Source organism: Rhinichthys klamathensis, unplaced genomic scaffold (genome assembly GCF_029890125.1).
Source record: "Rhinichthys klamathensis goyatoka isolate OS25496 unplaced genomic scaffold, OSU_Roscu_1.1 h1tg000375l_1, whole genome shotgun sequence".
Taxonomy (NCBI): Eukaryota; Metazoa; Chordata; class Actinopteri; order Cypriniformes; family Leuciscidae; genus Rhinichthys; species Rhinichthys klamathensis.
This window is the reverse complement of record NW_026606882.1, coordinates 443,527-468,002: the sequence shown is the minus strand read 5'-3', so window position 1 is coordinate 468,002 and position 24,476 is coordinate 443,527. Positions and strand designations below refer to the sequence as shown.

The 24,476-nt window shown below is 38.0% G+C and overlaps 1 protein-coding gene across 2 annotated transcripts; it reads right to left on the bottom strand.

The window, feature by feature from the left end:
• Positions 1 to 922: 922 nt before the first annotated feature.
• On the bottom strand, positions 923 to 24,036 carry lnx2b (ligand of numb-protein X 2b). Of its 2 annotated transcripts, none has more exons than XM_056233658.1 (10): positions 23,822 to 24,036; positions 13,687 to 14,236; positions 12,205 to 12,398; positions 10,881 to 11,077; positions 6,525 to 6,926; positions 6,233 to 6,367; positions 3,563 to 3,737; positions 3,224 to 3,467; positions 2,570 to 2,728; positions 923 to 1,976 (listed from the first exon to the last, which is right to left on the bottom strand). In XM_056233658.1, exons 2-10 carry the CDS (start codon positions 14,079 to 14,081, stop codon positions 1,841 to 1,843), a joined length of 2,037 nt encoding a protein of 678 aa, XP_056089633.1. In that variant the 5' UTR covers positions 14,082 to 14,236; positions 23,822 to 24,036; the 3' UTR covers positions 923 to 1,840. The 2 variants fall into 2 exon arrangements, with proteins under 2 accessions (XP_056089633.1, XP_056089635.1); XM_056233660.1 differs by lacking the exon at positions 23,822 to 24,036 and adding an exon at positions 15,118 to 15,419.
• Between the last annotated feature and the right edge of the window lie 440 nt (positions 24,037 to 24,476).

Genomic DNA, 24,476 nt, shown 5'->3' with positions numbered 1-24,476 from the left:
ATTAATTGAACAACAAATTTGCAAGAATATTAAAAGCTTGGGCTTTATATGGCCTCTAGGGGGCAGGCTAAGACACAAAGAAGAATGTGGACCAGTCTAAATGAAAGAAATGTTCACATTTGGTCTAAAATAATATCTAGGAATGTCTTCTGCATTTGGAAAATGTACATTTTTAGCCATTAATATTATTATTTGGTTATGATCTGCTCTGAGATATGTAATCTTAAATCCAATCAAGTTAAACCAACATGTTCTTTTGTGTCACAGATGGAGTTCACATTCTCAGCAGGTGCTTGGTGACTTCTGCACATCTTCAAACAGACCATCAGTTTATCATCATGACGACAATATAATATCTCACATCAAATTCAACAATGAACACCTCACACACATCATTCATGTTATTCTTTCACAGTTGGCAACCTATTGCATTCATTTAGCCTGTCAGCAGGATTTAAAACTATTTAATCCTTGGTTCATAGTTCAAGGCTTAAATTCAAACTGTGCATGGCTGATTTATATCCTCCACAGGTCCCTTGTGTGACTGCACGTCGTTCGCTCGCCCGCCCTTCAAACTGCTCAGATCGTGTGATCCTCAACAGGGCAAAACCACTGTTATCGCCTGAGAATCCCAGAGGGACTATAATGAATGATTTGGAAGATGAGTAAAATATGGGTGTTTAGCATTAACTCTTGAATAACAGAATAAAATCTACACAGTATAAAACCAAACAGGGTTAAAATGTACTGTAGGTCTGGCAGATGCACTGTAGAATTAGCCTCAGCAGATGGTATGCACATTTATATGAAATATTTGGAGATCTAAAAGTGCTAATAAAATAACAGAATACAGTTGGAATCTATTAGGGCTATTATGGATCAGTAAGAAGATTGAAAACAGCCACTGCTTAGAACAATGACGTAATAAAATAAAACAAAATATTTTATTCTGTCATTTTTATAACCCTTTCACATTGCTTTGCTAGTCCAAAGAACATAATTGAAATTCACTAAAATGCATTAAAAAGTAAAAGGGTTAAATGTACAGATATCAGATGAAAAAAAAACAAAGCATTCAAATAAACATTCTTCAGATGATGAAAGGCCAAAGATAACGAATGGCATTTTTGGTATACAGGCAATTAAGGCAGGTGTAGATAAGTGTGTTTGTACACATTTATATCCAAGGCACCTAAGAGATACATTCTTTAAAAAAAAATGTCAAACGAGCCAAGCTGTGGTTTTAAAAAACAGTCCATACTAATCACCCCAACAGCAACTACATAGTTTTACACAAGTGTAACTATTCTCACAACTTATAACAACACAGTAAAAAGTGCCGTTAGAGCGGCCATCAACATAAGACTGTGATATGGTCCAACTCCAGGTAGTCAAAATAATTACTCATATTTATTACCTTACTACTGACCACTTGATGTCAATCATAAACCATCTTAAAGATTATTACTGGTTATATATGGAAACTAGAAGTCTTGAAGTTCCATACTAAAATATACCCAAGCAAAGGGCATGATAAATATCCCAATTAAAACTTATTTTTAAACAGTAAGTCAAGCTTGTCCAGTATCCTTAAGTGCGGTTCACACTTCTTTCACCATCACAGCTCAACAGAAATCTTTGTGAAACACTAAATGCCTACAGTGGATTAAATATCAACCTTTCAGCTTGTTTTTAAATCTAGGTCAATGATTGTTAACACACTTCCCCAATATGCCACCCTGTTCTTAAGAGAGGAGTCAAAACATCCCTTCTCCAATATTAGACTTGTGCATGTATCTTGTGGTAGACCCAGTAACAGCAATAGAGTTCCGGCTAGTCTTTAAACCAGGCTGCCAGGCCAGGAGACCACGGTCAATGTGACTTTGTTCTTCTGCAGTTTCAGCATTGGGATCAATGAGGAGTTATTCATGCCAACTGTAGTGAGTCCATTCACAGCCACAATCTCATCACCACACCTGAAGGAGAGCATGAAAGAGTCTCAGTAAACAAAGCATTTTATTTTGCACACAAGAATGTCTTTCATAATAACTTGTCAATAAACAACAATTAAATTACTTTAAAAAAAAAAAATCTCCAAAAATTAATTGAATCTACACTACCTTTTAAAAGTTTGGGTCTGTATTTTTTTTTTTTTAAGAAGACTCTTATGCTCACCCAGGATGCATTTATTTAATCAACAATAAAGTAAAAACAGTAATATTGTCAAATATTATTACAATAATTTTTTTTTACTTTTTTTATTATATTTCCACATGTAATTTATTCCTGTGATGGCAAGGATCCATTTTTCATTACTCCAGTCACATGATCCTTCATAAATCATTCTAATATAGTGATTTGGTGCTCAAGTAACAATTTTATTATTATTATTGTTGAAATCAGTTGAGCTGCTTCATATTTTTTGTGAAAACCATGATACATTTATTTAGGATTGCTTGGTGAATAGAAAACAACAATACATCCTTGCTAAATAATAAGTATTAATTTCTTTCAAAAACAAAAAAATAAAACTGTACAAATGTTGTTAAAAAGAGGATGGGAGACTCACTTGAGCCGTCCATCAAAGTGAGCTGGAGTTCCAGGCACTATGGTCTTAATGAAGAAGGGCTGCTGGCCATGACTCTCCTCATATCCTCCCACGATACTGAAGCCCCAGCTCTCACTGTTGGTCTTCATTAGCATAATGTCACGACACCAGTGGATGTAGCTTGGATTAAAAGAAATGGTCAAATTATGAATTTTCCCCCATGTTTAAGCCCATACAGCCATTAACTAAGATAAAAATGACAAAAGAGGAAATCAAATTGAATATTGCACTTAATCAGCATATGTAATGAGCAAAAATAAATAAATTAAGGCCCACCCTAGGGATGCACAGATACCACTTTTTCCCGAATGAGTCCATATGAATCATACTAGTTGGCTTAATTATTATAGCAAATAGATGTTTCCTTCAGTTACTTTCATGCTTTTTCATGCCCAACACCTATGAAGAGACTTAGTGTGCTTCACTTATGAGCTCGTATACAGCAACTATACAGGCGTAAATATTGACTTTAAGCTCAATATTCTATTAATTGGATACATTTACTTCATAGATGTCTTTAATCTCTGTTTGTTCTGTTGTCGCAAACACTAACACTGTACAGTTTTTGGTATCGGAGCATTTAATGATACCGACCCACATCCATAGCCCACCCACCTGGGAAGACCCAGCCAGCGCGTCCAGAGAGGAACCCAGTTAATGTCGTCCTCTTTGTGTCCCTCCAGTGTTTCCATGTCTTCTCTAGTGCTGGATTCTCCATCTTGCTCCTCCTCGTCAGTGAAGGTTTGGATGACTCGCAGTGTTACTGTGTTCTGAGCCGTCTGAGCTTTTAGGACGGTCACCGCCTCATTGTAGGTCAGTTGGGTCAGGTCAATGCCATTTATACTCAGCAGTACATCACCTGAGCATGAGTAACCATGGAAACACACAGTTAACACAAGCATTGTGCAAGACTCAGAGAAATAAGCATTTATAAGGAGGCATGAAGTGAATGACCTGTTTTGACGGTGCCGTCTCTGTGCAGGCATCCCACCGGCTGCACACTAGTGATGTAGACGGGCAAACGGCTGCGGCAGTCTCTGCCACCTGCGATGGTGATGCCTAGAGAGAGTCGAGGCTCCTTCTTTAGATTCACAGTCTTCTCTTGACTGGAGAAGCCACCTGGAGGCTCCTGAACCCACATAATGCACATTAAGACAGACACTCGCACAATACAAAAATAGTAAAAACAAATGTGTTAGTGTGGCTTTGTACAATTCTTCCCTGTAGCTGAATAAATTAATAAATAAATATAAATGTACAGTACATGCAATTTAAAAGTTTATTCAGAAATACAGTAAAACTGTATGAATGTTGTTAAATATTGTTACAATTTTAGAAATAACTTTCAGTCAAAATAACTATTTTAGTATATTTTAAAATGTAATTTATTCCTGTAATGGCAAAGCTGAATTTTCATTATCATTACTCCAGTCTTCAGTGTCACATGACCCTTCAGAAATTATTCAAATATGCTGATTTGCTACACAAGAAACATTTCTTATAATTATTATTGTTAATGAAAACAGTTGTGCAGTTTAATAGTTTTGAGGAAACAGTGATACATTTATTTATATTATTGAACTTTCATTTTAAATATTTTTTTGTAATAATGTAAATGTTTTACTGTCACTTTTGATCAATTTAATGATTTTTGTGGAATAAAAGTACTAATTTCTTAAAATAAAAAAATAATTAAAAAGAATAATTATATACCCCAAACTTTTGAACAGAAGTGTATATACAGTAATCGGACTATGATTGGCCTTGCATTGTGAGCATGCTCTAAAGGACAGAATTAATGTTTTAATCCTTCAAATATTTTATCAAATATTGTGTTGTGTATACTTTGACAAGCAGATGAAGTTCGCAGTAGCTTGATTATAACTGTGTATAATAGCAACTGAGTATTCCATACATTTCTGTACTTGGGGGTTGGGTGAAAAGTGAAAGTTTAAGACATGTGACTGAGTCCTGTGGTGAAAACATTTGTAAAAACAAACATCCAAGATCCTGCTGCGAAGCAGAGAGATGTGTTAATGTGACGCGTTGCCATCGTAACTCATAGATTGTGGCAAAACGCTCTCCTTCAGCCATCTTCTCACTGGAGTCCCCAGACCTCCATAGGGGGAGGGGTAGCCTCTTCCTACCCAGCAGGGAGGCTCTTCCTCCCAGCATGAGCTCAAGCTTCAACTCCACAGGTGAAAGCTAACTGTCACCAGCTTTGATCCCCAGCTACAAACAAACACAGTGGTTGCAGCAGTTTAGAGAGCAGCACCCTGGGCCTTTTGATCAGGGACGAGTCCTAGAGAGAGAGAGAGAGAGAGAGAGAGAGAGGGCATCTGCTTTCATCTCCCACTACCCAGCCTGTGTTTGCTGCCTCTGCCTTCAGCTGGTGAGGAAGTGTCACAAAAGCAGGGTGTGACTAGTCTCTGGGCGAAAAGTCACCTCGCACACACACACACACGCAGACTTTGACAATAGTAGCACAAGCATTCAACACATTCTGCATGTAACCATTTTGAAAATAAGTATGTGAAACTAGATCTACAAATACAATTATTTTTTAATGCTCTTTATAATTCTGGGTATCGTATAATAACATCAAAGTATAATAAAGTACCCCATAGTATGCGAAACATTGCAATACATATCATGAATTATGATATCTCCATGCATTGCATTGTATTCAATTGTGACATTCACTGTAAAATGTATGAGACAGGTTTGTTCTGTCTCTCTGACATGCTGAATCTATGTCAGATTTCAATCTCTCTTGTATGGTTTGCTTTAATTTTTTAGATGCAACACTGGACAAAATTATTTAAGTGTAGAATTTTATTATGTGTGTATATATAAATATATATATATATATATAAAAAAAAAAAATATATATATATATATATATATATATATATATACACATTACCGTTCAACAGTTTGGGTTCAGTAAGATTTTGTTGTTGTTGAAAGATTCAAAAAATGTATTCAGAATGTATTCATTAAATTAAACAAAATAGACAGTAAAGGTTTTTACATTGATACAAAAAATTATATTTCAAATAAAGGCTGTTCTTTTGAACTTTCTATTCAAAGAATCCTGAAAAAGAAAATGTAGTACGGTTTCCACAAAATAAGCAGCACAACTGTTTTCAACATCTATAATAATAAGAAATGTTTCTTGAGCACAAAATCAGCCAATTAGAATGATTTCTGAAGGATCATGTGACACTGAAGACTGGAGTAATGATGCTGAAAAATCAGCTTTGCCATCACAGGAATAAATTACATTTGAAAATATATCCAAAAAGAAAAGTTATTTTGAATTGTAATAATATTTCACAATAGTATTGTTCTTATTTACTGTATTTCTGATCAAATAAAATGTAGTCTTGGTGAGCATGAGAGACTTCTTTCAAAAACATTTAAAAATATTACTAACAAATCTAATAAAAATATAATACAAAAAAATAGAGTGGAGGCAGGACAGAAAATAATAGGAAGTGAAAAGGGGAATGGGATTGGGAGCGAGTAAAACTCAAACTTGCATCACCTAAATAAGCTTAACGCTAGGCCACAGCTTAGACTAGTAGTGCCTTTTAACTTGTGATCATTTGCACTTTTTACCTTCATGTATTCGGAGCGTCGTTTGAAGTACTGCGGTTCGGGGACTCTCCTGGCCCCTCGGCTCTGCCCCTCACCACCCTCCTCGGAGAGATCAGGAAGTCTCATTACTACGAAGTTCACGCGCATTTCACTTGCCTGCCACATACACAGAGAGCACAACAATCCCTTACATTTACTATAAAACCTGAAATCCTATATTTAAACCTAGTGTTTAAAAGTAACCTCATTATTAGTAGCATTAGATTGAGAAATCCACTTTTTCTTTCTAAAGTGATTCTGTCACTCTCTGTACCTGTATGATCTGAGCTGCACTCTCCGGGGTGCCATGTCTCAGGTCCTGTCCGTTGATGCCTAGCACTTTGTCATTGTTCCTCAGTTTTCCATCTTTGGCAGCCAGTCCTCCAGGCAGCAGGTCCAGGATGAAGACTCCTGGCTCCTCAGACTTACGGATGAGTTTGATTCCTAACGGCTCAGAGCGCTCACGCTTTACCAGGGTGACCTGGATGACAGTGCCGTGGTTCTGGTTGGGATTGGGAGAGTGCGATGGGGGAGAAGCTGAGGGCTGAGCAAGATGTTCGGGCCGGGGCTTGAAGCCCTTCTCCTGCATGACAGTTAGCCTGAGGCGGGAACATGACTGCCGAAGCACAGCAATGGCACGACTGTGGGGAATGGATGCCAAACTGACATCATTTGCCTGCAAAGATCACACTGTTAGTTTGAGTGTAACAGAAGTAACGGCAGATCATTTCTTCCACATTGTGATGTAAATGCGAGCTTGACGTCAATTGTACGAAAGGGGTGGGATTTATGCAGTCTGATTATTTATGATTGTCTGAGAAGTCTGGAGTATGCCACTAGACTAGAGACAGGGTCTGTCATTTCACCAGAAGATCCAGTTACTGCATTTTCATTAAAAAGATTACAAGCTCAAAAAAAAGAGAGAAAAGAAACATATGTATAGATTATTGTTTACAATAACATTAATTACATATATTTAGAAATTAGATAGGATGATTTCTCATTTCCTGACGACTCTAAATACACTATTTTAAGCTATTTTCTCTCACGTGCTTGACCCTCACTTTTAAACACTCTGTTTTGATAGGTGTGCCAGATTCAAGACTTGGAACACCCTCTGCTATGATTGGGTAATAGTTTTGAATATTAAAATATTTTGCAACGTCCCCGCCATTGCACGTGTGGAATTATTTTGAAAACTTCCGATGTTGAAAAATATCTTGTCATATAGTTGAAACATTTTCCAACAATGTGAAACATTATGCATATTACATAAACTTTATTTGCCTTTATTTACTTGTATTTGTACTTGGAGTTACCACAGTTATAGTTGACAGGATAACTTACAGCGTTTTGTGTAAACAGATCTATGATTTACTGATTGTACCATCTTTTGTCGCACTGTCATTAAATAAAATGAACACGTGTTGTACTGTCTTACTGATGACAAAACAAGATGTCGCTCACTGAAGATTTTATTCAGGATTACAGCAAATGGCTTTGATCAAAACAATAACAAAAGCAGTGCTCGCTACGTGTTTTCTTCCATATCCGGTGTTATACCGAATTATGTGACCGTAAACAATAGTAGTGATGGAAGGGTTAGGATTGGGATTAGGATTAATTTAATACAGCACCTACTAGGGTCACATAATTTGGCACAACACCGGGAACCCCCAGCATTAAATGCAGAAGCAAAGGAAAGAACATCAAATCACAACTATTCACAGTTTGACTGCCGCTACAGATCTTTGTCTGTTACAGATCATTTGATATGTATTGAGTATTTATACAAATACTCAGTACATATCAAACAATCTGTAACAGACAAAGCAATAGTGACACATGGCAAAAAATATTCTTACTCACACTAGTGTGTTGTGACATTGCTGTCGAATCCAATACAGTAGTCAATGCCTAATCTTTTATTTTCAGGTTCTCTAAAAAGCCTTCAAACGAATCCGCAGTAAAAAGAACCAAACAAACCTACGTTTATTAATGACGCGATCTGGAGTGCAGTCTGTCGTCATACTATTCCGTCATAACGTGACAAAATCTAAAACGAGTTGTGAAGTGATAAAACTGATACTGTGAAGCAGCTTTGATACAATCTGTATTGTGAAAAGCGCTATATAAATATATTTGACTTGACTTGTTTTGGCAGCTTAAGGATTAGTTCACATCAAAATGAAAATTTCCTGATAATTTACTCACCCCAATGCCATCCAAGATGTTCATGTCTTTCTTTCTTCAGTGGAACAGAAAAATAAGTTTTTGGAGGAAAACATTTCAGGATTTCTCTCCACACAATGGACTTCAACGGTAACCAAATTGTTGAAGTCCAAATCATTGCAGTTTCAAAGGCTTTGAAGAGCTTCAAAGGGCTCTGTACGATCCCAGCTGAGGAATAGGGTCTTATCTAGCGAAACGATAGGTGATTTTCTAAAAAAAAATTAAAATGTATATACTTTTAAACCACAATTGTTCGTCTTGTGCTGGTCTGCGACGCGCCAGGCATTACGTAATCACGTTGGAAAGGTCACACTCGACGTAGGCGGAAGTACCGCCCCATTGTTGACAAGTGTGGAGACGGAGGATCATTAAAATTTTATTGTATGTTGAATGACATATTTATGTCTTTGGGTCAGTTTATTGTTTAAAATGTTCCTTTCGTGCGAGTATCCTGGATGTTTAAAACAATGGGGCGGTACTTCTGCCTACATCCAGCGTGACCTTTCCAACGTGATTGCGTAATGCTTGGCGCGTCGCAGACCAGCACAAGACGAACAATTGTGGCTAAAAAGTATATACATTTTTATTTTTGGGGGGGAAAATCACCTATCGTTTCGCTAGATAAGACCCTATTCCTCAGCTGGGATCGTACAGAGCCCTTTGAAGCTCTTCAAAGCCTTTGAAACTGCATTGATTTGGACTTCAACAATTTGGTTACCGTTGAAGTCCATTGTGTGGAGGAAAAAATCCTGAAATATTATCCTCCAAAAACTTAATTTCTTTTCCACTGAAAAAAGAAAGACATGAACATCTTGGATGGCATTGGGGTAAGTAAATTATCAGGAAATTTTCATTTTGAGGTGAACTAATCTTTTAGTTTCAATAGTTTTTGGACTAACAAGGAAGTTTTGAGTTTTGAAACTTCCAGGATATGTACAATGACCAAATGTCAAAAGATGAATGAAAATTGTATTTCTTAATGACCCCTTTAAGATCCAACAAGTACATTTTATTCGCTTTATTATGTGCTATATAAATATTTATATCACGTAGTATCTTGGGACAGTGCAATATTTTTTTTTAACGTGGAGCAATCTTTAATCGTAATTTTAAAATAACAATTGTTAGTGTGGGGGGTTGCTTGACATGGGTTTAAGTTGCCCTTCGCTGAATGTATTTTTTAAGGTCTTGATTGTATTTCTTAAAGTCTATTTATTGTGTGTAGTGTGTTGTGTGTAGCTTGCTAGCTGGTTTTCTATGATAATTTTATGCTGACTCAACGAGCTCTGCTACAAAAATTCCTATGTACCTGTATAGCTGTACCGGTAAAAATGGCAAATAAAACTTATATCTATCTATATCTTTAAAGAGCTTCATATTAATAGATCCTAAAATAATGCTGTTTTTTTACGCTTCTGCTTATGACAAAAAAAGCCTTCCTGCCTAAGGCTTGGAACAGCCCTTTGCGATAATCAATGCCGTGTTGAACCAGAAGGGGAAAAGAGAGATTCCATTTCAAGAAATAAGATATGCAAGTCATCCACAGATCTCTTTACAAGCCATAGCTCCCTAAAAAAAAAAAGTCAAAGGAGCTCCGCTTGAGATACAGATCATCCTAGGGCTGTCAGTTGGCCTAATTTAAATTTCCATATATATATGATCTCAGAGAAGACAAGATGAGCTGGAGGCATTCATTCAAACTCAAGGTTGAATTTGAATGCGTCATGCTGGTTTCCTTTACTAAGGCATTGCATTCCCGGACTACCAGGGGAAGAAATCCAAGGAGAGCGTAGGATTGTGGGAACAAGAATGTAAATTTGCTGAACTGAATTGTAATTGAGAAGCAATACTGTGTAACTTAGCTTTTTAAAGGTGGCTTCAGTAGTTTGGTTTTAAATTAAAAAGTCTTACAAAAACAAATGCATTGCGTTTTTGTAAAGTCATCTGAATGGTGTAAAATTACATGAGATGAAGACTGCATTCAATAGTTTTCTATAAAATTCTTTTTTGTTTAATGCGGGTCACGTCGCTATGTCAAAATGACATGAAATGGTGTTTCACTAAATGTCGGAGAGAATCCGTGTGCTCATACTAACTATTTTGATACACTTCCTATGACAGAATTTGCGAATTGCGAACGGTTACATTTTAACATAGTCAATCATGTGCCAGCCAGTAAAAAAAAAAAAAAGATCCCGCTTTCCAGACATTTGGGAAAGAAAGCAGGGTCTGGTGACCTTTATCCAGGGATGTGACTGCAATGTAAACAGAATGACACTGGGGTATGTACACTGACAACATGAGAACTGGATGGAACGACCTGAGGACAACATCTAATGGGTTTAATTCCATAGATATTGATAACCTAAATGGTGTGGCGAGCTGAGATATGCCTCACCTCTAGAATATGATCTCCAGGAGCCAGCTTGCCATCTCGAGCAGCCAGTGAATCACGCACAATCTCCTGAATGACGATGTTGCCCAAGGGTGTGTCCTTCCCTCCCACTATACGCAATCCCAAATCCTCTTCTGTATCCTCTCGTAACAGCTCCACCACAGTTGCCTCTGCCACAAGACTGGACCTCAGGGGGGTGTCTGGGAAACCAACAGACCATCAAGAACCCGATTTAGTGAACAGATGCTTACAACTACTAAGTATTGCAACATATAGCAGTCACTCATGCAGTTTGTTTATGACTGCTTTGGAATGAGTCATTTATCTAAGGAAGCACACAAATTAATGATGTAATATTCCCATGAGATGATGAGATAGTTGCTAGGTAACTTTATGACTAACAGAATTTCCATTAATTCAGAAGACAGGTCCAGACTCCCTCCAGGTGTTTTAGAGCTTTAGGCAGATAAAAGTTGGAGTGAATCTCCATGAGTATACATGTTCTCAGACAGTGACAATTGTTGGTTTTAATGCCATAAAGTATTTCACTGGAATATTAATAACATCCTGACACTCCTCAGCCATCTACTCAAGATAAAGGCCCACATGAAAGATACCCTCTGTTTTGGTTTACCCAAAAGCAAACACAGCTGCAAATCAATTTCCTCTGCTTTTCACCGTCAGTGCTACACTCTTCTCACCTTTCCTTCTGAGCTACCACAAATCAAAAAACTACCGTAAAAAAAACCCCCACCAAGAATGAGCTTTATTCTTTTTTTTTACATCTAATCCTTACCAGATGGTGTACAGAACAGAGAAAACAGAGATATTATACAAATATTATTTATGTAGAGCTACAGCAAGCAATATTACATTTCTAGCCGTTGCAGATAAGCCAATATTTATTTCCATGTGATAACGGATAAATGGATAGCTGACATCACATTTCTATCAAATGCTTTAAGGTGCTATATAAAATTAAAAGTGGATATTTATTGTGACGTTTCCTAAAGATTAAATTTAACAGTGTTAATAAATAAGTGTTAATAAAGATTAAATTTAAGAGAGCATTAGAAGACAGCTAATCTAGGTAAAGGGAAATGAGCATAAACAATTAAATAACCAATATTGACAAACACAAATTAATAAAATAAAAACAAATCTGCAATATCGTTCGGTAACCGGTTTGGTGCCAATATTCCCAAAAAAATTATGTAAATTATTCCAAACACTTGGAATTACACATGGATCAGCTAACGCTATTTACAGGGTTTTGTAATAATACTTGATGGACAGGGTACAAGAAAAACAGAAAGTGATGCTATACCATCTTCACCCTCCTCAAAGGCTGGGTTGACCAGTCCAGGTTCTGAGGGTCCACTGAGTTGAGCTGTGCGTGCAATTGTTGGGGTAGATTTGGCGTCAGCTAAATCTCCATCTGATTTGCTTCCTTTAAACTCATTCCAGGAAGGTCTCTTTTTTTTTTCCGCCTCCTCCCTGAGTCGTTTGAAGGCAGGACATCTGAAAAAGAGGGAAGTGGAGCACAGTGAAAGAGAGAGAACTTCAGCATCATTACTCAGTGACCTGCCGTTAATGAACCTACAAGACATTCCTTACCAGATGGCAACCACAGTAACTAAAAATATCATAAACATGCACCAATGCTGACTACTGCTGTGGATCTGCCATATTCAGGAGTCAGCAGAAAACAGAAGCGAAAAAAACAAATCAATGCTTAATTGTTTCACTGCAAAGCTACATAGCGTTTATCTATTAGTTTAGATGAACATACTTAGGGAGTGGGAATTCTCAGTACAGAAACAAGAGGAGCTATGCAGATGAAGAGATGAACAGGCTTTTCTGCTGCATTGCAGGGATGGTATTGGTCAAAAAATGAGCAGAATCAGGTCTAGTCTGGGTTTCACCATGTCAACACCTCCCTTCCCATCCAACAGCTGCTCTCTCTCTCTCTCTGTTTACATTGGGCCGTTCCTACCCACGTGAATTATCAGCCAAACAACCTTTAGTCCATGCTATATCACAGAAGAGAAATATGATAAAACGGTAAAAGAAAACCCATGTAGGGGAGATGAACGCTGAGGCACAGGGTCATACTAGTGTTCCATTAATGCCAAAGTCATGGATTTTATTCCCAGTGAGTTTTTTTTCTTTTTTGGATACCATATCATCAACTATGGCTTTGCATTAGGTGGAACAACATTTAAGTAAATTCTATATATATATATATATATAATTTTTTTTTTTTTTTACATTCAATCTTATAGGACTGTGGAAAGGAACTATAAGTTAGTACAAGGGAAAGTTGTGCGAGGGGATGAACTCTTAATACTACTTAATTCCTGTAACTGAACGGGCACAAATTAAATATATCAACTCCCATGTGTTCCTGGCAGATGGTGAACAGGATGAGATATCTGCAGACATTCTATAGTAATCACTCATGTGATTCCTAATTAACTCCATTATGTAAAAGAGTCACCCAGTTCTTTCGGGAGTTCAGCCTTCTAGTCATTCATACGGTCCACTTACGTCTATTTAATCCTGTTCAGCTCTCTCAAATCTCTGTTCACATGAAACCTGGATAAGTGGAATTCCACAAATTTTTGAGCAGCTCCCTTAATCGCTACAGTGTGCATATATATCCACTGACTCTTCATAATTGATTTAATTTCATTTCTACAGAATGATATCCGCATTATCTCTGTCTTCATCTCTTCGAGTATGCCTTGGTGCCTTAGTGATATGTAAACATTTCATTCCATTTCAAAAAGTTGTGGCACGCACTAACCTGTTGTGGAGATGGGGCTGCAGCTCACAGCGTTGCATGCTCAGCTGGCACTCGCTGCGGAACGGGCACAGCACAGCCAGTTTGTCCAGCAGGTTACGCACCAGCAGGCTGGAGGCACGGCACTGCTGTAGCTGAAGCCTCTGGCGGTCGACTGGACAGAAGTCTTGGTCGTGCAGGAAGTTGCTGAGGCACTGGAAGCAGTATGTGTGTCCGCATGGCGTGTCCATGGGCTGCAACAGAGGCTGCAGGCAGATGTGGCACACCAGCTCGTCATCCACTTCATCTTGATATTCAAACAGGTGACTGTCATGACCTTCATGACACTGTCCACATTCCTTACACACCCGCACCCACGTTATGCCACCCGCCAGTGGAGCCGCCTTGGGCTCCATCATGGCCTGAAGAAGTTAATCTGGACGTCCACAGGGCTGGAGAGCTTCTGCCTCTTTTTTGCCTCAGCTTGCAAACTCTACATCAGATGAGAAGCAATCAAATATTTCCAATCCAGTAAGAGAACAAACTGCTAGCTGCTTCATCTACACCCAAGTTTCTGTTGGAAAAGAGAACAAAGAAAAACTGAAGCTCATGTCTGGCATTCTTTTTTTGGCTCATGCCGGCTGGACAGGAAATGACATGAATCCACTTAACAGCAACAATATGGGGAGAGGGCTGCAGCTGTATCCTTTCTACGAGTTTCCTCCTCAATAGCAATCGGAGTTTGGCTAACTAACACTATTTAAGTCATTAAACCGGTTAAGCACTGTGAAATGACAGGAGGGCAACAGTCAAAACTCACCTACTAGGTGGAACAAAGAAGCTACTCTAAAAAGGAGTAAGAACTGAAAATGAATAGTGTAAAAATGACAAGCTTTTCAGTAATGACTTCTGCATGCCCGATCTGGAGTGGACGACTTCCCTCTGTGAGCCACATAATCTCTGCTAAATCCATCTACAATGAATGTTTGTTTTGTAACCTTAAATACAACACATTTATGTGGTGCGACTCCCTGAATCCTTAAACAAATTTATGAATGAATATGAATATTCGTTTAAAAAACAACAACTTTCTTTTACTTGTTTACACCACATGACATTTTTAAAGTTAAAATTTTTTTTAAATGGTATTTAACCTTTTCGAAACCAACATGAATACAAAGAAGTTGGTGCATGTGTTTTAAATTAAATCTTTTATCATGGACACTCTTGTGTGGCAGTGTCAGACCCTTATAATAATACTATAAAAAGCATCTCCTTTAGAATACCATAAATATATGATAATTATACAACACCAAAAATTCCTATTCTATAAAAACAATTAATAGCACAATGCAATGACACAATTAACAACCGGCACTTCAAAGGATGAGCAAAACAAACACACTGTCCGCCATTAATGTGAGGTAGTAAATCTCAATCATTATTCCAACCCACCTCAGATGGCAGTGCAGTTACACTCCCCGCAGCCACTGCATGAAAAAAAGAATCTCAAGCCCAACAGCTGCGCTTGCCGCCTGCACCGACTGAAACCAGAGCCCGTCATCTCAACTAGGGACAGAGTGTGTCTGTGCGTGTGAGTGTGTGTATGCAAGGACATGCAGTTAAAGGGGAGCTCAACAGACTGGAGAGAAACGTTCAGAATCCGGCTGTGTCGACCCAGGAGGAGGGGTTGAGAGCGTGCATTTGTGTGTGTGTGTGTGTGTGTGTGTGAGAGAGATGGAGGATGAGGGGGAGTGTAGAATGCTGATGTGGTACTCGTGCAGGCAGAGCATTCTAAGAACCAAGCTCAACCTCTGGCACAGTGTGTTATATGCGTGCATGTGTGTGTTGTCCGAGGTCAAGCAGGACATATTTCTCTCTCACTGCCCTTCTTTCTATTTTACTAATAACTGAATAGACAAATCCCTGTGAGCATTATAATCCACACAAAAACAGTTATTCACACCCTAAAAATTATAATCCTTACCACTACATTTAAATACTAAGTGGCAATTCAAGTAAAATGTATGTATTACTTTAAAGCTAGATAAAATACTTAACAGATATTAGATATATATATCAGTCAATATTGGATATTTAAAGGGATAGTTCACCCCAAAATTAAAAATTTTGTTTCATTGTTTGTGTTTCTTTCTTCTGTTCACAAAAGAAGATATTTTAAAGAATGTTGGTAACCAGACATATGATGGCACCCATTGACTTCCATAGTAAGAAAAAAAAAATACTATGAAAGTCATATAGGCCCTATATATATATATTATACATAATTCATACAGTGCAAAAGTAATGATTATGAATGTGTTGTGAAAAAAAAAGCAAAGAGACCGTCTACATTTTTAAAATTATTGATAATGTTTTCTGTGTTTTCGGCTGCAGAGATTAAGTCGTGCGTGGACACGCCTATATGCACGTTTAATACGGATTACATAATCTGAGAATATTTGTTTTCCACTTAAATTGGTTGACAATCGTTTTACATTTCAAGCTTTCTATAGATTACTATTTCTCATGTCTGTGAGGACACTTTTTTTTTCTTCTTTTTTTTTACACGCTCAAGTTTACAAAGACCGAGATGACAGAAAGTGCCTTCTGTTTGTTTTCTTTATTTTACAAAAACACAACGTTTTGTTGTTATTGTGAGTTTACACAAATAAAAGTAGACATTTTAATTTTGTCATCACACCAGCACCTCCATGTCATGCAGTATTCACAGTATACTTCAACTTCCACACAAATACTTGGATATGCACCTAATAATAGCGCACATTTATCTGTCAACTTTAGAGCGAGTAGCCATGTAAAGTTGCTACTTGCACGATTCAAATGATAAGCCATATTTGATGGATAAAAGGCAAACATTTGGATTTCCTGCCAAATATACTGTAATTACCACAGGACCCATCATTAATGATCTTTCCCTCACAGACTGTGTGACTTCGCCAAGGTTTTTTTTTGCGACTAACTGAATAATAAAAATTTTGGTCGACTAAAAAGCCCTATTCGCACTGGATTAGTATTATCTGGGGACCTCGTGTGATTTAGAAATGACCCACCCACATCTGAATTTCGTGTGGCTCATTTGCTCGGGATAAGCAAAGCCTGTGATTTTACTCTAATTTACTGACTTATCTCCCGGATATGTCATTAGGCAATTGCTTGGAAATGGCTTGTCGTTATAGGTCTAGCTTTATCAAATATCAAACAGAAGAATGTTCTTTACTGCATGCTGCTGTATGTCATCAATCTCCATCTAATCATTAGGGGTTCAAGCACGTAGCACTGAAACCCTATTGTTATTGTTAATTTTCCCATGATGCAGCATTCTCCATTTAAAACTGATCAGGCAGACTGAACTGTAAGGCGTAGAGACTTGAAACTTTGAGGGCTGGCAGTACTCACACTACAGGCTGCGTTTCGACGCAGCGCCACCTACTGCTCTGGAGATAAGAAAAATGGCTATATTTGCTTATCAACGATTTATCCAAAAATCATAAAAGTCTTGTTAGATTCAGGGCGTCATGCAGAGTCGACTGATATCCAAATTTTCCATATCGACCATTTTAGGCGTCGGCCATTTTTTATTTTGTACCAAAATGCGGTATTTTATGAACGCATGATCGTACCGTTACGAAACTCGGTATGTGTCATCAGTACGATGCCTTGAAGGAGCCTGAGAAGTTTTTTTTCGAAATTTTCAAATGCTTATAACTCTGGGTGTGGTTGACTTATTTTCACGGGAGTCATCTCCTTAGGTTCCTGAATCCTTTCAGAGTCCAACAATAACACACATGCTAGGTTTTTACTTATGGTTTGTGTAGAGTTGTGATTTAGCGCTTAAAAAACATTTGGCAATATCTTTCGAAACCGTTAGACCGATCGAGACGAAACCACCGTCAGAAGTTTGGAAACATAGGTCATTGGCTAAACGCTAATGCCCAAATGTCAAAATATTAATGGTAAGTGGCAAGAAAATTCAAACAAAGTCAGGTGTGGGTCATTTATGTGTTTATGCACATAAATGTCTATAACTCTTAAACAAAATGAGATATTTTCACCAAATTTGACACGCACGTATAGGCTCACTCTGAGGACACATAAAACAAAAATAGTGGGATTGTGCCACTTGTTGGCACTATAATAGAACAAAACATGAAATTGCCATTGACTTCAATACAGTATTGTGATGTAAAATGCTATACTTAACGAATGCATTGCTGTAAACATTAAGAAAACTCAGTAGGCCTATGTGCCATCAGCACCACTCAAATTTCGAGACAGCACCACCTTTTGGTCAAAAGTTATAATTAAATTTCCAAAAATGCTAATAACTTTCGAATAAATTTGCCTATTGTAATGACACTGGTCTTAATAGATTCCTTGGTTTATGCCGAAAACATAGATACCAATTTTGCCAGTCAGCAAAACTTCCTGTCCGCCATCTTTATTTTCTTTTAAAACAACTTTTTTTTTCTTCTCCTATATCGTTCGTCCGATTTTCCCCAAAATCGAATAGTATCATCTCCAGACCATGCCGAGTAAAAGTTATGGATTTTGTGTCGATAGACAAAACTGTTTTCGTGTACCGCAGCAGCAAAGTTGAGGCATGATGCCAAAATGACTATTCGAGCTTTATATCTGCAATGCCTTGACATATTGACACCAAAATTGTATGCGTCATTGTCACTTCACTCTGACCACATCACATTGATTTCGTAACTGCGCCACCTATTGGTCGAAAGTGATAAACCATTAAATCATCTTATAAGTTACTGTATATATGATTTTTCAGCCATTTGCCCAAAATCCTCTTAAAATGTCTTTAATTGCTCCTTGCTGCAGTTGCTCTGACACTCCCAGCCATGTTGGCATCTCTTATCGTCTTCTTGCGTTTGGCCCCCCGATAATTGCTGCTTGCAGCTATATTTGTTATTATTATCAGTTTATCTGTATCTGCCATACTTTCAATATTGGTGCAGCCCTGCTGTTGCATGTTTAATAATACTATGCACCGTGAAAAAATACTGACTGATGCTTGCCAGTGTGAAATTAATCGGTAAAATGCCAGGGGTGGGCTAAGCTGTTGATATGGTATTCTGAATGGTAGCAATTCGCCTTTGGCTAAGCCCCGCCCCCCTTAGTTACTGTTGCTACGTCCGACAAACAAATTTCAACTGGGCTCTGGTATCAACATGGCTTATGCTGTGACAGCTCTTCCTGCTGAAATGATCAAACTTTTATACAGCAGCAAATAAAGTGTCCGATAGAAGTAGGCTGAAAGGGGCTGCAATATACGTTCGAAGGCTATATTCACGACATACAGGTGAAACGCAAGGAACAACAAGGCATCCAAATAGAGGCAAAACAAAAGCATACCGGTCACAGTCAAAAAATGACCCACCGCATATCCTTCTAATCGAGACGGAGGCTGGGACTAACAATATCAAAGAGCAACACTGTTCATGCAAAACTGGGTAGGTCTCTATTCACTTCTATAATCGCTATTACAAAGCAAACGGACTACGCGAGTATAACGTTGTATTTTTAGCAGCGTGTGCTAGACGACACTTGTCAGGATTTGACTTCGGTTTGGGAAGGGAAAAAAACAGACACCCCCCTCCAACCTCCCTGGGAAACGCGTATCTGTGTTACAAATGCCCCAGGCACAACGTTTAACCATATTTTTCATAAAACTACGACGGTAATAGCCGGTCAAGACCAAAAATATGAGACGCCTGCTGTGTTAAAGTCAATGGAGCGCTGTGAAAAAGTGTCGGACCACTGTGGGAGCTCATTCTTGGCTGCGCTGTGATTGGTCAATCTACATTCTAGGGTGTGGCTTAGCCAAAGGCGAATTGAATATAACAATATTCTCATCACAAGATAAGGTTTGGGCCATATCAGTGCAAATCTATGATTTCGTTGCCCATTTTTTCATGCCAGAATGTATAACTTGGGGTTAAGGTTTTCAACATAGTAAATACCGGTAGTTAAAAGTGCCTTAGTAAACACCAGTAATTAACAGCAGCCTTGATAAACATTCTATATCATAAAAACTTGAACCTTGTGGCATAGACAGTGATGTGTTTTGTTTAAATTATTTCCACACTTGTCCACTGAAGCTGTGACCCTGGTTAAGATAGATGGACTCACCCCAGCCTCATGGGACTATCTTACACACTAGAGACAAGAAGCTAGTCAATCTCTCCTGTCCTGTAATGATGTAGAGTTTGTGAACCTCTCAAGGTTGAACTCCACTACAAAACTCAACAAACCTAGGTTCACAAACCTCCCTGAGTACACAGTTTGTCACTTACCTGTTTGTCTACTGAACAGGCACATGGACTGTTTCAAAGTCCATAGTGTTTCCAGATGTTAAGATTACCTTGGTGATGATATCATAATAAATGGACTATTCCTGTCCACCGCCTACAGAACAAATGGTAAATCAAATAAAATATGAACACCCAGTCTGAAAAGCTCTTACCTACCCAACTCAACCAGGGGCCATGAATCATTCCCTCAGACACACCTCACAGAATGAATACAAGGGCAATGGCACAGCTCAGACAGAATGACTTAATTTGGAAAGTATGAATACATTGCTATATAGTCACCTGGAGTTTTTTTTATTGTCCTTAAAGCCAATAGGAACCAGTAAGAAGGCTGATTAAACATTGCCTACTCTAACCATTAAAATGGATAGTTCACACCAAAGTGAAAATTCTGTCATTAATTACCAACCTTCATGTCGTTCCAAACCTGTAAGACTTTTTTCAACTTCGGAACACAAATGAAGATCTTTGATGAAATCTGAGAGCTTTCTGTCCCTCCATTGACACCTATGCAATTACCACTTTGACACTTCAAAAAGTTGATAAAAAGATCATAAAACTAATCCATATGAATAGAATGGTCTAGTCCACATTTTTTGAAGAGACACGATCGCGATATATGATGAACAGATTGAATTTAGGCTTTTATTCACATATAAACATTCAACAACTCGCACATCAGTTGTGGTAAACAGAAGATAAAGAATGTTTGTTTGATGTGCGAGAACCAATGACGTTCATTCTTGTGTGTTACGCAGAACGTTTGAGCTTCCGCGAGAACCAAAGAGGTTTGTTCTCGTGTGTCAAGCAGGTTCAGTTAAGCTTCTGTTAAAGGGGTCATATGATGGTTCTAAACATAACATTATTTTGTGTATTTGGTTTAATGCAATGTGTTTTCGGTTTCAGGTTTAAAAAAGTCATTATTTTACACATACTGTACATTATTGTTGCTCCTCTATGCCCCGCCTTTCTGAAACGCATCGATTTTTACAAAGCTCATCATTCTGAAAAGCGTGGTGTGCTCTGATTGGCCAGCGATCCAGTGCATTGTGATTAGCCCGAATACGTGTGATGGAAATGTCATTAGCCCTTACCATATTTAGAACATCAGCTCCCAAAGTAATAATGATAGGTGATAATGTCGGTACTACCATATCAATTCGAGCCCGAATCTGATCCGGAAAATGCAGATGACTAAGCTGATCGATCAACTTTGCCAGCGCGACTGGACTAGAATGTATCAGATTGGTTTTATTTCATTGGGAACACATAGCCTACTGATTACAATGACTTATACTATTTTTACGCGATGCGCCGCGCTACGGGGGGAGAACACTGTGTAAACATAAAACCATGTCTGCATTTTTGATCATAGAAACGACATAGAAGCGCTACTCTATACTGCTCAAAACTCACGTTTAAATAGTCAGTAGCAAATTATTAAAATATGAAAACATACACAGGCTGTGTCTGTGAGTTAGAAGCGCCAGAATGTTCTTGCAAAGATGGAATTGCCCCACTTTTTAGAATCAGCCTCTGTGCACAGCCAGCCTTGTACTCTCCCAGGTTCTGGAAACAGTCCTCTGAAAAATGCGCAGCACACAGTAGAATATTTTGATTGTACTGTTCTGGAACAGTGTTGTAAATAATGCTTAACCACTGTTTTCTAATAGTGTCCTCTTTTGGAAGGCCAAACAAAGTAGTTTGGCTTTCGCAACGAATAACACAGCGTCTCCGCGACATGGCGGGAACATTTATACAGCGAGAATAAAAGTTATGCCTTCTTTCTTTGCGTATACATTTTGGCAGTGTTCTGAAACTCTGCCCCCACATACTGACGTAGATTTGGGCGTGTTTGAATGAAGCGTTTTAGGAAAGCGTGGCTGAACCTTAACTTTTACAAAGAATATCTCTTTGCGTTTGACACTTTGTAACTCTGCAGATCTTATACATGCACAAACAGCTAGCCTACATAACACTCTACAGAAAAAGGAAAACAAGAAATCACATCATATGACCCCTTTAATGTTCGCTGATCAATGTTTAAATGTGAATAAAAGCCTAAATTAAATCTGTTCATCATTTAAAACGATCATGTCTCTTCAGAAAATATGGACTTAACTGCTCAATTCATATGGATTTGTTTTATGATCTCATCTTTATGAACTTTTTTTAATTGTCAAAGTGGTAGTGGAGGGACAGAAAGCTCTTAGATTTCATCAAAGATCTTAATATGTGTCCCGAAGATGAATGAGAGTATTAGAGGGGAACGACGTGAGGGTGAGTAATTAATGAAGAATTTTCATTTTTGGGTGAACTAACCCTTTAATGCATGCACTAAATCAACATTTCAAGGCTTAAAGAGATAGTTCATCCAAAAATGAAAATTCTGTACGACATGTGGACATACAACACAGAAGCGCTGCACTGTTACACTATGTGAACTCACTCGAGCCCCACAGAGAAGGAAATGAATAGTTAAATAAAGTCGTTATTTTTGGGGGGGTTTTGCGCACAAAAAGTATTCTCGTCGCTTGATAAATTTAAGATTGAGCCACTTGGACTATTTTAACAATGTCTTTAATAACTTTTCTGGGCCGGCAAGTTTCAATCCCATAGAAGCCTATGGAGGAGTGATACAGCTCTCAGATTTAATCAAAAATATCTTAATTTGTGTTCCAAAGATGAACGAAAGTCTTACGGGGTTGGAACAACATGAGGGTGATTACTGGCAGAATTTTCATTTTTGGGAGAACTATCCCTTTAAAGAGGCAGTCAAAATGAAAACTGTTTTCAAAATGAAAACTGATTTCAAAATGAAAACTGATTTTACTCTCATCATGCCATAACAAAAATCCTTTTTTTCCTGGGAAACACAAAGGAATAAGGAAAGATGGCATAATACTAGGGACTGACAGCTTCAGTCACCATTCACTTTCATTCCATCTGCATGCGGTCATCTTATTCTTTACTCTATGTAAAAAGAAAGTCATACTGTACATGACTGAAGTAACACTAGGAAGAGTAAATGATGGCAGAATTTTGATTTCAGTACAAATGATCCATTAAATGTTGGACCAGATGTGTAGAACACATCAACCTTCTCTTCTTTAAGAAACAAACAAAAATGAACCAGTACCAAACAACCAGCAGAATAGGATAAACAGAACAACAAGCATCATTTGTTTACCTTTAAAAGTCTGTTTAAGTTATGAAAGCAGACTCCACCTTCTGGAGAGGGGTAACTTCACCCGTTTTATGGAGTCAACTGATAGGCTATTGGTATTAACAACAGCACGCTTTAAAGCACACATTATGTTTTACTTTAACATTTCATACGAAATAAAATAGTATCTGACTTTTCTAACCCTCTGAAATTGGTCTTCGTGGTCTGACCTACACGTTGCAGGTAGATGACACACGAGAAAGAACCCATAAATCATTCATCAATCAGCTGATATGAGATTCGGATGGTAACCTGGACAACCGAGTGCCCTTGAATAAGCCTACGTGTTGGGTAAAGAAAATTCAAATAAAACATGTTTATCTGCGTAACTCAGCATAGTAACCTTTATCTTAACAACGTACCCAACCTCCTAAAAACATCTACAACGTGTCCGAGGTATGTCAGATGCGGTGTAGTGTTCGCTTTCCTATTCTTTAACCTTCAATGATTCACATTCAATGGTAATAAAGCAACAAAAGTAGCTTACAGATGAAGTTAAACAAATATTGTGAGATTAGTCTATTATGTAAGAAAAGAGACGCGTAGGATATTTCGCGCTCAAGACCGAAACTCGTCTTACCTGTGCGGATTTTCCGGAAGTAATAAAACAAAGACGCGGTCAAAATATAAAACATTAAAACCGTCGTGACTTCGTCTACAATCCGAAATATGAATATCTCATCATTTCCATTCGCATGTTGTGATACCTGGACACCAAGCCAGATATTATTAAACCGTAGGCGACGCAATCATCGTGAGTTTCAGTCAAACAAGTCGGATCTGACGCTTCTTTCACAGGAAGGGGATAAATTCACCTTTGGACTCAGCGCGTGGCGTGCAGGTGCAGAGGTGTGTGACGCTGGGAAAATACTTAATCAGTCAAAAATGTGACGTTAGGATAATTCTTAAACGTTGTTTATTGTGTTTATATCCTACTGCACAGAAAGGCACATTTCAGTTTGCCTCAATGCAGGGCATGTTGTCACACCATATGGAGTAAGTTGTCACAATGGGAACCTGCTAAAACATTATATTATAGCAATATTTAAACTTTAAAATATTTACGAAACACCAAGATAGTCATGAAACAGGACAACGCTGGAAAATTTAACATAAAAATAATCAAACCATTGTTTTGGCCGAATATTTGTTTTAGTAGCCTAGGTGCCTGTGTGCAAATTTACCAAACAATGTACAATATACAAAACAATAGCTATTCAATGCACAATTTTTTT